Raw genomic sequence first — 17,677 nt, forward strand, 5'->3', positions numbered from 1 at the left:
TGTGACAGATGTATAGATAAACATACCCTCACTCTCTGCCCTCTAGCCTTCTCGTCTGGCTTCCTACTGTATCCTATTCTCTCTGTTCTGCTACCTGTTCTCCTTGGTAATCTCTTACAGTCAGCTCATCTCCTCTGTTAGATCATCCTTTTTCTACCAACAAGTTTTTTATTTTCCTTCCCAGGATATCTCTGTCTTCATCGGGCCCTTGTTCTATTTTCCGGTGTCTACTTTTGCACAGGCTATGCACTGTGATGAACAGTCCTCCTGTGGGAGAAAGATAGATTAATCTTTTCTATCTCCAGTTTCAGCAGCTGCATTTTTTTTTCCTCTTGCCTTGTGCCTCTTTGGAGGGAATGAAAGTCAGAGTGAATAACATGGATTCTTCCATTGGCTCCCTGTATTTTCGCTGAGGGCAGAGTACAAGTGCCGCAATCAACCTTACCCATATGGAGAGGCAGAAGGGACTATCGTAAACGGTCATTTGTTCTTCATAATCTGGAACTGCCCTTTATATGTCTGTAACATGGAAGTGTATCTCTGTTAAATTATATGATGACCCAGGTCAAAAGAATTTTCTTCCTTATTGAAGTCTTGGGATTTCAGGATTATTTTCAGAAAACCTTTTGATTTCATTCACCATAAAACCCAAGGCATTTTAATTGCTTTGCAGAAGATTACAAAGCCTTATTCCCATTTGCTGTCTCTTTCCCTCAAAAAATACTAGTAAGTAGATGATAGACTGAGTTTATAAACAACAGCCATCCATTATGTCTCTAGCCCCCCAAATGTTGCTGCAATTGGGAACCATCATTCAATGTCTTCATTCTGGCTTATCCGCAGTGCTGGCTGAAGAGTTACGGGGTTAAACTTCAGAGGGCAGCCTTGCATTGTTTGGGGTCATTGGGACACATCCTTGCTTTTTCCTTCAACGTTTCTGGAGAAACTGCTGCACAGCTATGACAGATGTGACTTGCTGGTCTTCTAAACCTTTCTGTGATTTCTTTTTCAATTTCTGCACCCAAGAATATCAAAACAGCTAGGTAAATGCAACAACAGCTGAATTATGGAAAACTAAGCCTTCTTGAATTGAAATGCGTGTTCTGTGGGAATGGAATTCACAAATTTAACAGATGTAAATATGCCACAGTTCACTCAAATGTGTTACGTACTGTAATTCTTTCACTGTTGCTACAGGAATTGACCCTAAAAGGCTGCAGGGCTTGAGAGCTTTAACCTAGAGTTCCTTTAAGTCTCTTTTTCTTCAGCTCTGTTTTTCTGAACTTACTGAAAAAAATCCACGTGGTTATTTTATTACTCTTTGACCTTGGTGATAAACCCTTAGGGTGAAATCTTGGCCCTATTGAAGTCAATGGCAAAATCCCATTGACTTTAGTGGGGCCATGATTTTGATCTTTTTATCCAACATCAGTTTCCATCACTTACTTGAAAATGTACTTAACTATGCTGGCTGAGAATACCACGAGTTAATAAAATCAATTTAAAGACATCCTTTCATAGCTATTATCGTTTTTGTTGCTTTTCACATTTAATAAATTATTCTTAATTAATGGGGTGGTTTTTTTGCTTTCTTTTTTCTTTCCTGTTTTTGGTTGTTGTTTTCTTCTGTTTGAGAAATCAATAAATCCCAAACAAAACTGAAACTCCTGTAGAATCCATGAGGTCTGAGTGTGTCAAGAAAGCGTGACTATACCATAAATTTGTGGAACAGGATGAGAGATTAAAGTCTTTTTGTTCTCCCCTTGCCTCCTTCTTGTACCCCCTACCCGTGAATATGAGAAGGTCTCTCTTTATGTGAACAGACTGTAGGAATATGACTGAAGAAAAGCCTGGACGTTCAGTGGTCCTTCCCCAAAACAACAAACAAAATTAGAGGCAAGGACACAAGAGTGAGTCACTGCACTTCCTTTTCTCTAGACGCAAGTGCTCCAGCTACATCAACCTAACAGTCTTTTCTCCTTGAGCCCTTTTCTATCATGCTACAAAGGAAAGAGCATCAACTGGAAAGATAGCCTTAAAAACCACCTGATATAAATAATCATTAATCCCTGGCAGCTGGATTCTAGAGGGGTTTCTGTCTTTTCATGTAGAGTCTCCATTTGCATCTCTGTTATAGCAAGTATTGCCTTGGATACTTAAAATCCAGTTATTGGTGACCGTCACAGGTGATCTGCCTCTGCAGTACCCAAAGGCATTTGTTAACTGAGAGTCTTGAGAAATTGGTAAACTGATCCTCAGTTCCAATCTTTCTGGCAAGCTCTGGTGGAGATACATCATGAGGACTGCACAGCCACCGAAGACACAAAGACTTGTGCCAACAAAATAATTTTCCTGCATCTGTCCTATTTCAACCTGCCTCCCAGCTGCCCTGCCTCTCCAGCCTCCAGACGTTCCACTCTGTCTCACTCCACAAATTTCTCATTTTTCCCAAGTCACCTTCATGTCTTATCCTAGATCCCCCAAATCCTGCTACTCCTTTTCCTGCTACTGTATGAATAGAGCAACTGTTGAATCATCTGTCTGGTTTTTTAAAAGGAGGATTCATTTAAGTGCACCATGTGCTTGCAGCCCGGCCAGGATCACTTGATTTTGATTTCTCTCTCCTTTTCCTCATCTTTTTTCTCAAAATCTTGTGGGTTCTTCAGGGGTGGGGCATTTTCCTGTATGATTTTTTGCTTTCTTCAGATGCTAATTACCTTGCATAATGGGATGCTTGTTGGTTATATTAGGAATTACAAAGAGCATAATTAAACCATATTTCCCACCTCTTATCTAACACAGCAGTTCGGTGCCAATCCCTCGTGAGAAATTGCAGCATCATTTTTAACTGACCTAGACACAGCCTTCTGAGAAAAACCTGTTCTTCATTTTCTTTCTCCCTGATCCTACATTCATTCTTCCTTCATGCTATTCAGTCTCCTCAAGAATGTATCTTGCTTTTTGATATTCACTGGCAAAAGGACCAGAAATGATGGCTATTCTACAGTTCTACAGATTTCTCTGTTTGTCCAGATTCATGGCTACTAGTGGGGTCCTGAAACTTTGCTGCATGTGCCTCTCCAGCACAAAGTTTCTCAGAGACTCATCCTGAATGGGCAAACCTATCTCTTTCTCACTGGTGGGACTGCCTGGCATGCAGAAATCAGAAGCTAAAATAGCTCTTGATTATCATTGTCTGTCAACTTCGTTTAAAAATGTTGATCTAAGTAATTAAAAAACAGGTTTCACACAAGTGCATTTAAAAAGCTTACTCAGTTTTAATAACACAATCATATGTGCAGCTATAGAGTTCTGCAAAACTCATTTTCATTGCCCTACTGCTATGTAGCTGGAGAATAACACTGTGCAAAACCCTGTTCTCTGTTCCTTTAACTTTCTGACACATTTCTGTTTGGTCTGAAACTTCACATGCTTGGATATGACACAAAGGTACATTTTTAATGGAAAATTTGAAAGAATTAGTTTGGCTTGCTTTCAGTTAGTGATCCTTTAAAAATTACATAAAAATAAAAATAAGAACACTCTTCAAAGCTTAACTCAAAATGGTTAAAGGTACCACTCCTCATGCTGGGCTTATAGATAGCCAGATGAAAAATTAAAAATTATTCTGAGTAACTGAGCCCTGGATTTAGTGTATTCCCAAATAAACATTAAAAACAACAACTATTGTTTTAGTTACTGGGTTCTCAGGGGAGTTATGTGTATGCATTAAACTCCATAACTCGACTCCGTGGTGCTGTAACCAGAGGATTAGATGACACATGTACAGACTTCACATCTAAACACACCCAAATTTTATCTCAACTGCTGCACAGTGACAGCAAGATGCTCTTCAATCTCATCTGCCCGAAGAAATGTGAGGGACAGTTATAGCTCATACCATTTTATTGGAATAGAAATCAGCACTCTCTTGAACTTATTGTTCACTGCCCTCTGAGAGTCCTTCACATTAGGAAATTAATTGGGATATGCTGGAAGAGCATCCTGGGAATTCTTTGATTGTTTTAAATCCTGCCCCCAGCCTCCTACCCTCTGAATACTACATCACCTCTGTCACAGACAAGTTCCCTTGATTGCCATAAAAGCAGAGGGGGGGGAAAGGAAATTTTAGTGTCTTGAAATGGCTGAGTTTGCATGATGTAGGAGCTAAATGTCTTTGTAAGGATCCATCTAATTCTTTCTTGTGAAGTATTTTAAGTGTCCCCACCCTTTTTACTAAAACTGTGTAAACTGAATGTTCTGAGTACCTGAAGTATTTGGTTAGCTCCAGTATAACTGGGTATTGCCAAGGTACTGAGGATGTTACCATCAGACTTATGAGCTACATCTTAGCTGCACCTAGAACAAAAGCTGGAGTTGATCTGCTGACTTTTGCAGCTTTGTGATCCTGGATTGACAGGGCCTGATGCAGTCTAGATCTGTTTTAAGAGTGTCTGCCAATCCCCATTTCCTCCGTACTGGTGGTGAAATTGAATGGGTCCTGTAAACACCGGTCGGTGTAGAAATTCTGCAGCCACTGTGGTCATTTCCAGGCTGTTATAGAGCCTTGTGCTATGTGGTGACACAGTGTTCCTGTGTGGCCCAGTGTATATTCAGGAACAAAGCAATAAACTTACCCAGCAAAGCCTTTAGTGTGTTCGCCAGCTAGCCTTGCCCTGCTACTTAAGTTAGGGTCTGAGAAAGTGGTTCTGCTTAACTGGAGGTACAAATGAAAACCCCTACCATTTCCCCATATGCTCCTGTCTCCAGGCCACACACCTCTAGTTCAAAGGATTTATAGCAAGCTGTGGGGGAAAAGTTTGTGGGAGAGCCCTGCTTACACTACTGGGAAAACATCACTGGAATTAATCTGGATTTTCACTCATATGGCACATATGTGAAGAACTATAAAATAATGTTGTGCATATTTGTGAAAGATAAATTTCGTCTGCAAAATGAAGACATACAATAAATATAAATCTTGATGTTTTATGCTAATTCAAGTATATTTCACTTCCTTGATTTTGAAGAAATATCTCATTCTATTGCATTTTTCCACGGGAATTTCTCAATGTGTAAAATAGCATGAAGTTATTGATGCGCATGCATTTAAAATGTCATCTGTGGGGGGCATTGGGAATACTTTACTCTTCTTTTAGAGATGGATGAATTTTACTCTGGGATTACACTACTTATGAAATTCATGTATTTGTCAGGGAGTGAAATTTGTATCCCCATCTCAGTGGGACAGTGATTGATACTACTATTCCTACTGAGGTCCAAATAATTCATTAAATGTTTCAATTTTGATGTTAGTAGTTATAGAATTCTGTAGTTTCTAGTGGCTTAAGAATAAACTTGCAGAGAAGTTCCAGTGAGTTCCAGTTCTTCCCTGGTGAGTTCCAGTATGGGTTGCATTGTGGAGTACTGAAGAGGCTGTTACTGCATATATCCCAAGTTACACTTTTCTAGCAATAATTTGTTACTGAATCCAGAGCAACTAAGGTAGGATTTCTGTTTGTGCATGTCAGGAGTGATACACCTCTCTGAGACCAAATTCTACTGCCCTCGCTGAAACTCTCTCATGAATCTTATTCTCTCCATTAGTTTGAACCCTATTTGCACGTTAGGTAGAAGCAAGAGAACTGTGTTTCCCCGGGACGAAAGACCATTAGTAAAATTAAGACATTGCTTATAGTTAACATTTCATATGTACGTATTTTATTATTTTTATTAGTTGTTACATCATTTTGGTTAAAAAAGGAGTGCTTCCCCTTTAAGGTTCCACAAGCAGCATCTTTTCTTGTCTATTTGGATAAACTCAGGTATATGTGCTTGTGAGAAGAGAGCACTGGAACTTGAAGAGCTGCAGGTGTTTTCTGGTGGTCACAGGGCTGGCTTAAGTCAATAATATTCATTTTTAGAGTCCTAAATGTCTTTGGACCTATCAGTATATATCATACTGTGTTCAGTTTTGGGCCCCTCAATACAAGAAGGACATTGAGGTGCTGGAGTGTGTCCAGAGAAGGGCAACGAGGCTGATGAAGGGTCTGGAGCACAAGGCTTATGAGGAGCGGCTGAGGGAACTGGGGTTGTTTAGCCTGGAGAAGAGGAGGTTGAGGGGAGACCTCATCGCCCTCTACAACTACCTGAAAGGAGGTTGTAGCGAGGTGGGTGTTGGTCTCTTCTCCCAAATAACTAGCGATAGGTCGAGAAGAAACGGCCTCAAGTTGCACCAAGGGAGGTTTAGATTGGACATTACGAGAAATTTCTTTACTGAAAGAGTGGTCAGGCCTTGGAACAGGCTGCCCAGGGAAGTGGTGGAGTCACCATCCCTGGAAGTATTTAAAAGACGTGTAGATGAGGTGCTTAGGGACATGGTGTAGTGGGCATGGTGGTGTTGGGTTGACGGTTGGACTCGATGATCTTAGAGGTCTTTTCCAACCTTAATGGTTCTATGATTCTATGATTCTATTATTCTAGTATCTTGGAGACACTTCTTTCTTTGGTGCTGCAGATTTATTAGCAGAGGTGCTCATTTCCTTTTGCTTTGAACAACAGGCAGTTTTTCTGCTAAAATGTTCGTAAGTCCACCAGGTTTAGGAATCAGTACATTCTTACACCCTCTTTGGCTGGCAATATGTCAGGTCATTTTGACCTTAAAAGTGTACTACATTGGAAGTTCCCAAGTTTCATGGTGAGGGAAAAGTGCACCTGTGCTAGATATGTGGTGTGAAGGCATCACATAACCTTCTGGTATTTTGTTTGTTTCTTTCTTTCTTTCTTGAGGGAGAGCTGCCCAGTGTGTTGTTTTTGAGAATATTACTTATCACTAATATTACTTAGATCCAAGGTGCTTGAGCTTCAGGAAGATGTCCATTCAACACGTATCTAGAGAGAAACAGCTATTAAAAAGTACCGGGTTCAATTCCATTTTAACAGTGTTATGCTGTTGTAACTTTCCTCTTGACACAGGAACACAGGAACTGCTGCCCCCAGCAGCCTGTCATCTGGCAATAAGCAGCATCAGAACTTCAGAGGATGTGTAAACTAAGCCTGTGGGGCACCAAAGTAATGTGATGTACATTTTGTGTTGCTGAGCAAAGACTTGGGGCAAATCTTGTAGGGAAAAAAAAAAAAGAGTTGGTTCAGTCTGAACTTTTGTTCCTCAGGAAGCTGAAGAAGCTCTTCAGGAAGCTGAAGGATGAAAGAACTGAGCCAAAGGAAGTGGACACCAACCAATCAAAGGACCCTCAGCAATGGGATCTTGACTACATCTTGGAACCTTTCACTGGACTGACTCCAGAATACATGGAAATGAGTAAGTTTTCTGAATTCCCTTTCCCTTTCTGCAATAACCATAGTTTTACATAGGACCGATCACCGTATATCATATGTCTGTATGTCATTACTTGGCATGATAAAGGGGGAAAAAACCCAGAACACTTGTAGCTTTGCAGAAATTACATGCAAGACAGCAGGGCTATGAGACTACTGCATTACCAGCATAGCAACAAAGATGAGTCCTAGTGTCTGTTAATACTTACACTGTGGGAGTCCAATGTTCCCAGCTGAGAACAGTGCATAGAAACCATACAGCCACAGAATCACAGAATGGGTAAGGTTGGAAGGGACCTCTGGAGATCATCTAGTCCAACCCCCTGCTCAAAGCAGGGTAAGCTAGAGCAGGTTGCTCAGGGACTTGTCCAGTTGTCCAGTTGGGTTTTGAATATTTCTAGGGATGGAGACTCTACAACCTCTCTGTGCAACCTGTTCCAGTATTTGATCACCCTTACAGTAAAAATTTTTTTTTTAATGTTTAAATTGCATTTCCTATATTTCAATTTGTGCCCATTGCTTCTTGTCCTGTCACTGGGCACCCTTGAGAAGAGTCTAGCTCTGTCTTCTTTAATCCACCCAAGAGGTATTTGAACACATTGGTAAGATCCCCCTGAGCCTTCTCTTCCTGTGGTACAATAGTCCCAGCTCTCTCAGCTTCTCCTTGTACGTCAAGTCCTCCAATCCCTTAATCATCTTAGTGGCTCTCCACTGGATTCACTGCAGTATATCCATGTCTGTCTTGTACTGGGGAGCATAGAACTGGAAAGAGCACTCCAGATGTGGTCACAGTAGTGCTGAGTAGAGGGGAAGGATCCCCTCTCTTGACCTGCTGGTAATGCTCTTCCGAATGCACCCTGGAAGGCTCTTGGCTTTCTTTGTAGCTATGGTACATTGCTGTTTCATGTTCAACATGCTGTCCACGAGGATGCCTAGGCCCTTTTTTGCAAAGTTGCTTCCTAGCTAGTCGGTTCCTAGCATCCACTGGTGCTTGGGGTTATTCCTCCCCAGGTGCAAGACTTTGCGTTTTCCTTTGCTGAACTTTGTGAGATTCCTCTTGGACCATTCCTCCAGTTTATTGAGGTCCTTCTCAATGGCAGCACAACCATCTGGTGTAACTCCTTACAAAATTAAAATCTCTCATTAATGTTTCAAACGTAGTAAAAATATGTAGATTCCAAAATATAAATATATATTTTCTCATAGAAGTAAGTTACCCTTTACAACAGAAATCTGTAAGAATATCTTTTTAGATGACTTAGTTCATGACTGAATGTTACATGGTGTTGAATCATGTACACAGCATTCCCAGCTATGCTTGAATTAAAATCCACACACATATACAACAGGAGAGAACCTTCAGCCTATAAGAGCTTCTTGGTCAGCTGAAAGAGACAGTGGAATGGAGAATTATCATTCACACTCATGGAGAGATGTGGCATGCAGGTATTGAGTTGGCCACACTTTCTAAGGAAATCTAGGGCACACTTGGGAATTATTTCTAACTCTCCCACCTTTCATAACAGTTCTTTAACCAGTATATTCTCTAGTTTTTTAAATAGCATGTGCATACTTCCTCTGCATGTGTCACCCTTCTGCAGTGACTGACGTCACTAGTGGCATGCACTGCTGGACATTTGGTCATCTTTCAAACCTGTGTAAAGTAGGAGAAAATCCATTAAAGTCAATAGTATTCTAATTTTGTAAAGCTGGTGCCCACAATGTATATATCGTCTATCGTGTATATATGTGCTTGCTGTTTTTCGCAATTACTTAAATTGCTGCTAAGCTATGGCAAAGATCAGTACTTTTTCAAGGTTGCTCCACAGTTTGCTTTTCCACATTAAAGGAGATAAGTATGTTGGTGGAAACCCAGATGGAACTGGGAGCAATTCTTTCTTGAAGTAGCAAGATGCCATCAATTATATATTTAGTAACCACACCATCAGGGAGACAGCAGTTCCTGATTTCCACTAGGTGGGATCCAGAATCTGGATCTGCTGCTTCACAGAAATACCTCTCTCAAGATGCAATGTCTGTCAGAGTGGAACTGTATGCGCTCTTTATTATCTGCAAGTGTGGATTGCTGACATCTTAGTGACTTGATCCATCATTTGCGTATCATTAAAAGACTCTCTGATTTAGGATCTGAGGTCAGTGTGTCCACTGTAAGTCATTTAAGACGTATCATTAGAGTGTTTTCTGTTATCTGGAAGTCAAGAGTCAAGAAAGAAACTTTAAAGAACTGAGTTTGTTCAAATAAAATATCATTAGTAATTTATTTTCATTTTAACATGTTTAGCACTGTGCCATTGTCCTCAGTAGTTATAAGTTGGAAGTCTGGTGAATCTTGATTGCACTTTACTCAAGAGAAAATGTAACTCCATTACCCAAAGTTGTGCTGATACTTATGAAATTATGTTTGAAATTCTGAGTACAGCATCTGGCCTGTATAAATGGATACAGAGAGCAAACCCAACAACTAGGCATTTTTGGTGTAATTCTGCTTTGTAGGGAATCCTCTGTTGCCTCCGTTCAGCTTTCACTGAGATCGTTTGATCACGTTCATCTCCATGCATCCACTTATCAACTGCTCCAGCAGGAGCAGGTCAAACACTGGGATAAAGAGGTGCACTACAGATGAATTAGCCAAGGACAAATATCAAGCATCTGATAGAGAATTCCAAAGTGAAATATATACATGCCTTCTTTCTCATTCTAAAGTGTGTTTGTTATAAACTCCAAGGAGTATCTCCATGACTCAACAGAACCCAGGAGGACAGAGATGCAAATAATCGCCAGATAACTCAGTCTTGCAGCCCTGGGACACAATCCAACTTCAGCTGTCCTCAGGGAAATGAACCTGAGAGGAAGCAGCACAGGGATGCTAGGGAGTAAGTAAGAGGCCAGGCTCTTCACACCAGATGCAAACCAAAATTGGAGCGTACCCTTCAGCCTCAGCCCTGTAGCTGCCTCATGAGTAGACCCTGGAGAGGCAGGGGAGGAGAAAGGGGGAATGGTATGGGTAGGGGAGGAGGAAGAAGAGAAATAATTTAGGCAAACCCAAGCTTTAGGGCATAAAAGTATTCAGGTGAGAACCACAGCTTGTCAATGGGCATGTTATCTAAAACCAGACGTCTGTTAAATATTGTATGTGACAACTCCTGTTTTAACAAGCCACTATTCTCAAAACATTTGAGAGAGAATGCATTTTGTGACAAAAAAGGTGAATACCATGTGTGGTGTATATATATATATCTATAGAAAGAGCTATATTGATTTATAGATATAATATATACTATATTTATAAATGCATATATGGGATTTTATATAGTGGTGGATTTATGTAAATATATAAATATGTACGTGTACATGAGGTACTTTATATAATGGCAGATTTGGGGATCTCTTTTATGGATATGTTTGTGGATCTGAATCTTGCCCTCTGTAGTGCCATTAAGTTGAGAAAAAGAAACCCTCACGTACCATCATCTCCCTCTCAATTGTTTCAACTCATCTTAGGATCTGGCTGTGTGTTGCAGCCTCTACTACCTTATCCCCTTCTGCACATTATGATATTTTGTTGAAAAATTCTCCTTTAGGATCAATTTTTTCCATGCATTACTTCAGCCCAAGATGATTTTTCCTCCTGAAAACTTTAAGCAAACTTCTTCGCAATTTTTGAGTTAAAAAATATAAACATTTCCCCTTGTAAATATTTTCATATGTTTTTATGTTCAGGCATAGCTCAGAAATGTCTGCACTTTAACATGCAAAATTTCCTTGTTAGCTAGTTCTCTCTAAGGATAAGGACCTTTAGTTATTGGTAATAAACAAACAGAACAAATACAACTGTTTATAAATATTTAATTTCTTGTCCTTGCACATCTGTGGTAGTTGATCTTATTCATTCTGGGAGCTAAAGCACGAAATCAGTTGCAGCATGAATAGCTAATTACAGCGAAAGCCACGGGCAGGGTAAGGAGGAACCAGACTTCTTCCCAGTTATAATGGGCCAGAGACTGCTGAGTACGCTCTGTGATAACCAAGAAGTGTGGCTGGCTGATACAGAAGCAGGATGGAGTCTTGAGCGTGTTATGAACTAGAATCCCACTTTCCAAACATTATGTACCAGTGCTTTCTCCTAATTGTAGTTGGACCTAATGCAAAGCATCCAGGTGTGGGAGGAAGCTCTTTCCACTCTCCATTACCTGTGGCAAACTCCCATAGCATCTGTGATGATGCCATCATCCTGATTCGAGATGTTTGTGTAGGAGATCAGCCTTGATTCATTGATGAGGACACCACTTAGATGCAAAGATCTGCCTTGTTCAAGTGACTTGTAGTATCAGGGTCTAAGCTACTGATGTTATAAATCACTGGACACTAAGCCTGTATTTTAGATTAGTTCCTTGTGCCTAAATGATAGACAATGTTGAGTGCCTCATCCTGCAGCCATTCAGGGATAATTAGATAGATGCCCTGCAAATGAATGGATGAGTTACTAATCTAAACATTTGTTTACAACAGGAGAATTAGCTTCTCAAGTGAAGAGAATAGCTCACTGAGCCTTGTAGTGTGCCACAGGGAGCTATGCCCTGCCCGTGGGATTCAAAACAAATGCACAGCAAGTGAAACCCAAGCTGCACCTCCCCAGCCTGCTGGTTGCCCCGGGTCCATATCACTGCACTCAGCTGTCAGATTCACTGCAGAGTGACTCAGACCACCCACGCCGAGAGGAAGCACTTTGTGCGGCTCAGCACTGAACCTGTCAGCTGGGATTCTTGTGAAGGGCATCAAGCTGGAATGGCGAGGCAAGAGGCAGTTCCACAGCTTATTTACCTGTTTTTCTAAATTTGATTTGAGAGGGGGAGGGAAGGGAAGCAATGCAGCAAGTACAGAGGAAGCTTTTTTTTTTCCCTGAATTGCTTAAAAAGGCAGAATGACTGGGATGTAAGAAGATGTATGATATTAAGGAGAAGAGAGAAATCTGACTGCTGTTTCAGAACTTAGTTCTTAATTTTCACACTGATTTACTCAGGCAAGCTCCCACTGGTATCAGTGGCTATCATCTGCTCAACCAAGAATGAAGCAGCTGAATAAAAAAATGTAGACTGGGCTTACTGTAGCCTTTGGGTTCCTCCGTCCAGACAATGATGGCGTTTCATGCAGAGACAGGCATGGAGAGATTATGTATCCATGTGTGAATATTCACTACATTCAGGTTTGTCCTGCCAGGATGCTCCTACTCTAACACCACGCAGAAAGCCTCTGACCAAGCTGAGATTCTCGACTTCAGGTCTGCCATTCGCTAGGCTGTACCCTAATCACAGGCAGTCCTTGCCTTTTGTACCTATGCAGAGTTTCTTCTACTAATTTCTATCAAAAGGGTTGACATGTGCCCTTTCTGAAGGAAACCTGGAGTCTGACCCTCTCACGATGAGGCAAATCATATATTCTCTTTGTATTCCCTTATGAAGCAGATTAGCCCTGGTGAGGCACCACTTGTCTGAGGGATAGTGTTTGGACCAATGTCAGGATGTGTTTTCCAGTACGATATGCCACAGGCAAAGGAGTTTTTGATGATAACTATCCCACTTCAATTTTGGAATGGCCTTTTATTCTGATTTATTATACCAGGAAGCTTGAAGCCTTGTAGCTGAGGGGCTGTAGGAAGCTTTCTCATCATTTGGACTAGATGTCGTGGGAAGGGGAAACGATACTTTCCGCTGGTCTGTTGACTTCACATGCCTCCTCCCCATTCACAAACCCATTAATTCGCGGAAAGCTCTCTCTGCCCCAGGAAGACATACCCAGAGAAGTAAGACTACTTGTCATTTTGCCCTTTTAGACAGGAAAGATGATATATTGAGGCTTTGGGGTAAGAACTTGTGATGCTAGGATGTTTCCTGGCCCTAAATAAAGACTCAAGGATTTTCTCAAACTGAGGCTTTAAAAAGATAATGAAATAGGTAGGTAGGACAGAGTTGGGAAATACAAGGCAAAAATTTATATACTTTTCATAGATAAAATCTCCTATTCATAAACTGTAATGCGAGTTTTCTTGAAGAATTGTGCTGCAATAGTTCTGAATGATTGGCAGAGAGTAGGTAGCTGCAGCGTGGAAGCAAGACATTAGAGCAAATTCAGGGCAGCCGATGGTAGTAATGATGGTTTCATGGATTCTGACTCTTGCACAAAGTTGTATTTCAACCATTATTAGTTATGAAAGTGGAACATCAAACTAGGAGCAGGTCCAGCAAAATCAAGTACATGACTTTGATGTAACATAGAGCAAGCATCAAGACCAAGGCATTTAGTTTTAAGGTAAAAGCCATATATAAATCTAAAAAAAAAGAAAAACATAAGAGCATAAAACCCGAAGTCTACAAGTCAGGCAGACTTCCATTGTCTTCAGTGGCATTTTACAGATACTAGTAATGTGGAAGGAAGAGGCCAACACTTCACTATGGCAAATAAACTCTAAGTTTTCCTTTGGGGAAAGCTTTTGTGGGTCATTTCTTCAATGGGCTGAACTCTGAATCTGATTTCAGTCAGCAGACTGTGCTGAATTTCATTCTTGAACAGGCCTTGTCAGTCAATAGCATGTCAGCACATAGTTTTGATTTGCACCAGTGAAATTTCTGATGACTGTTTGTTTTGATATTATTAACTGATACATATTTGTATTTCTTAGCAGACAGACTCTTAAGCAGAGACACTCTTAATGTTCCTGAGTGATCAGAAAATTTTGCTCAAGGAATCCTGAAACATAAATTGTCATTTTTAACATGTGTCAAATTTGTCATTAGTACTTTCTGTTTCTAAAATTGTGCAATGACTTTTGACCCAGCCCAATATACCAGACCATATCCATTCCCAAAGTAGGTAGCATGTATAGCAATTTCCTCATCCAGCTGGTAGCAAGTTTCCAACATGGGTAACTAGCCTGCAGTGACAGGAGTTGGCAAGAAATTGATGTTTAGAGTAGCAATAAATATTGCTAATGAAACAAACTTTCTAAAATCAGCTCCAAAACCAGCTAAATGATGCATGTGAATGTGTGAAATTTATGCCACTGTTTTCTTGAGAAGAAACTGACATCAGCAATGACTTTCAGATTCTTATTTCATTCGATCTTCCCTTCTCTAACCCCTCTAAGAGTCCAAGATTCGTGTGGCAATTAATTGAAAACATTTTTTCTCAAAGAGAAATAATAATAAAGGGTTTCAATATCCAACTTCTGTTAAAAATCAATGGCAAAACTCCCTTTTGAATTTTGAGAAGCAAATGATCAGATCCAATGTCTGTAGCTACCGACTACCATAAGGATTAATCTTAGAGGTTTGGAAGAATTTCCCCTAAAGCAGGAAAATCCATCAAAAAGGCAATGTGTGAGGCAGCAAAAGAAAAAAAAAAAAAAGAATCATTGAAGAGAAACCTGCATTTTTCTATAATCTCTATAATGAGGATGGATTTGAAAATACCAACTGAGCCTGTTGTGTGTAGGCTTGTTGCATACATTTATTACCAAAGAGTAGTAAATTATACCTTTTCCTTATTTTCTCAGCCAGGCTTGGCTGCATATTGGAACGTTTCTTTTTAGGACTTGGAAAGTCGCTTAGTGCAAGAGTGACTCTTCCATTGTTTACATCCAGTAACACATGATCCTATGGCAGATATTATTGATACAGAAGTAAGAAAAAAAGCAACAGAATCATAAACAATTACCTTCTCTCAGGTTACGTTTTGATGTAAGAGATACTAGGGTTACTCACACTAGTCAGTGTGTAAATTTGGTAGAACCTGAGTGATATTCACTTTGCAAGGTTTTATGCTGGGACCTGATTCTGTATCCCTTACACAAGAACACTAGACAGCACTCTCCAGATCCATAATTTAAAAGCCTCGATCTGTGCTCTTAATCGTAATTTTGGAGGCCAGAGTTAGAGGGACAGCATGTGCTCTGTCTGTCTTCATTGGGTTTGGGTTCTGTTCAGGCCCTGTGCACAGAGGAACAGCTTCTGTGAAAAGTGGACTTCTGAGAAACGCTGTGGTCTGAAAGACTGCTCTTGATGCTGTTTGTCTTTTACAGTTTTTGTCTCAGGGCCCAGCCAGCCTAAGCCTGGATGAGATGTTGCAGGTGTGGCATCAGGTGTTGAGAATCTCATGGGCTGGTTCGGAGGCCTTTCCCTCTTTCCTGCGTAAGTCAGACAGTAAAGGTGACTTGTCCTGGCCACCAATAATATGTGGTTTGGGTTTTTTCGCTCATCAGAAATAGAGTCTGTGTCACTGACAGAACATCTAGCCTCCTGCTTTGATACCCCAGGAGAAGGCGTTATTTCCCATGTCCTTGACTTCCCCTTATACACAGCATTCAATCATTTTGTTAAGTAGCTTGTGCCATGACGCTAGGTGATGTTCATGTCTCCAGGCTGACCTACCAGGCAAGTAGGAAAGCTATGAAAGAGGCTGGATGTCCAGAGGTCCAACTCCTGGCACAGGTCTCTTTAGCCTTTTGTCTCAAAGCAGAGGAGAATAATCACTCAAGTCAGGTAGCTCCTGTGTGGGATCAGAGAGTTGTATGTGACCACTAGAAGAGCTTTATTTGGAAACCTTGTGGCATAAGCATGAACGTAAAAAGGGTATTCCAGGGTTGCCATCATGTCCTCCAGCCAAAAATAGGATGTCTCAGCGTCAGCTGTCCTTCATGGAACAGTCTTTGTGAGTGCCCTGAAAGTATTGTAAATGTTTCCACCGTGACTGGACAGGCGTCCACAGAACTCCAGGATGCTGCGACTAGATTGCTTCTGGGACCTGAACTGTACGGCAGGGATTCTTCTCTTTTTAATCCATGCAGCTTTGTTGACGTATTTGTTTGTACAAATACTGACCGAACTAAACAAGTACCTTTAAGTTACTGAGGCTCTTCACAAACTGCTTGTTTTGAGTGATTGTTTGCTAGTTTACTACACAAGACCATCTAAATTATGGCACGCTTGGTTTTGTTTTTGGGTTTTTTTGCCTGCTTTTTTCATCATTTACACTTTCATAAAAAGGAGGCTAGAGGATTGAAGAGATTTCAAGATGGCCACACAAACACTTCTGGCACAAAGTTTTCTATGAAGATATATTTACACAATTGTCCAGAAGTCCTTTGCATACCTTGACCATTCTTTCATGAACTTGAAAAAAAATTAAACTGCATTTTCCCAGGCAATGAATAAAAGGAGCTGCAAACAACATCAAAGCAAATGCGTGTGTGTGGTTTATATTTAAAGCATTGCAAACATGTCTTTTTTTTTAAAAAAAAAACAGAATCCTTCCAGCATTATTGCTGCTAAATTCACTTAAAACCAAATAAGGCATATTTTGGCGCTATATATTTTTCTAAGCATTTCACAGTTTTTTGGGACATTACTCTAACATCTGTTTTTATTTCCTTGTTAATTCTTTTTCCTGACTCTGAACATAAAATATTCAGGAAAGTATGATTTCAAGGATACGATGTTTGTATGCTTTGAAAAAGCTCCATCTTAGTGTATGTTAGGATATACTCTTTATCTCAAAGCAAAACAATGAAAATGAAAATAAAAAGGCCGTATATATAATACAGACATAATACTTTATTGTGCAAATATATTGTCACTGAGAAGAGAAAAGCAGGAATGTCAGTTAGAAGACTTGCAATCTGCACACAAAAAAAGATGCATGCAAGAGAGGATCCTGGAGAAAGCTGTTTCATCAGTTAGTTCTAGGTTGTGACAACAGTGCCTAAGGAAATGATTTTAAAGTAAAAATTTGTGATACGTAAACCGCTGATTTTCACAAAAAGTGCAACAAATTCCTCCCATAGAGGAGAGAGAACTTATACAGGGATTTGCCAAAAAAGAAGCCACAATAAATAGGGCCTTATACACACCAACCTTTTTTCTATACTACTACCTATTTAATTCTGAAGTGTAAGTCAAAGTTAGATTTACTAGTTTAATCTTATTGGAATTACTGCCTTTGCATTTGGGCAGCATGCTTTTCGGTCTCCTTCCTCTTCTTCTACTCTTCATTAGTTTTCTGGGGTAATAAATGTCTCTCACTTCCCTGAAGTATTACTTTAAAATGATGTAGCATTTTTACAAGGAAATGATCCAGTCTCATGAGTAACATTCACCACTGATGCCTCCTCCCTTCCATGGAAGATGCAGACTTTTAGGCAATTTGTTAATTCCTCAGTACCTTGGAGGGGAAAAAAAAAAAGTCAGCCCTTTTCAGATTCCAATTGTATCCAAATGAGATTTACCCAGATGAGGTAGATCCTGAAGTGCCCCTGAAAGAAGGGGGA

The 17,677-nt window shown here is 40.3% G+C and overlaps 1 protein-coding gene across 1 annotated transcript in view; it reads left to right on the top strand.

Annotated features, from left to right (window-relative positions):
- The window catches only part of ANO2 (anoctamin 2), a 181,565-nt gene that overhangs the window by 150,497 nt on the left and 13,391 nt on the right, over positions 1-17,677 (top strand). Inside the window, exon 21 of the mRNA XM_075162780.1 lies at positions 7,173-7,321. Within this exon, the coding sequence (XP_075018881.1) occupies positions 7,173-7,321 (149 nt within the window). The remainder of the gene's footprint in view (positions 1-7,172; positions 7,322-17,677) is intronic.

This window comes from Calonectris borealis, chromosome 1, assembly GCF_964195595.1.
Source record: "Calonectris borealis chromosome 1, bCalBor7.hap1.2, whole genome shotgun sequence".
In the NCBI taxonomy this organism is placed as follows: Eukaryota; Metazoa; Chordata; class Aves; order Procellariiformes; family Procellariidae; genus Calonectris; species Calonectris borealis.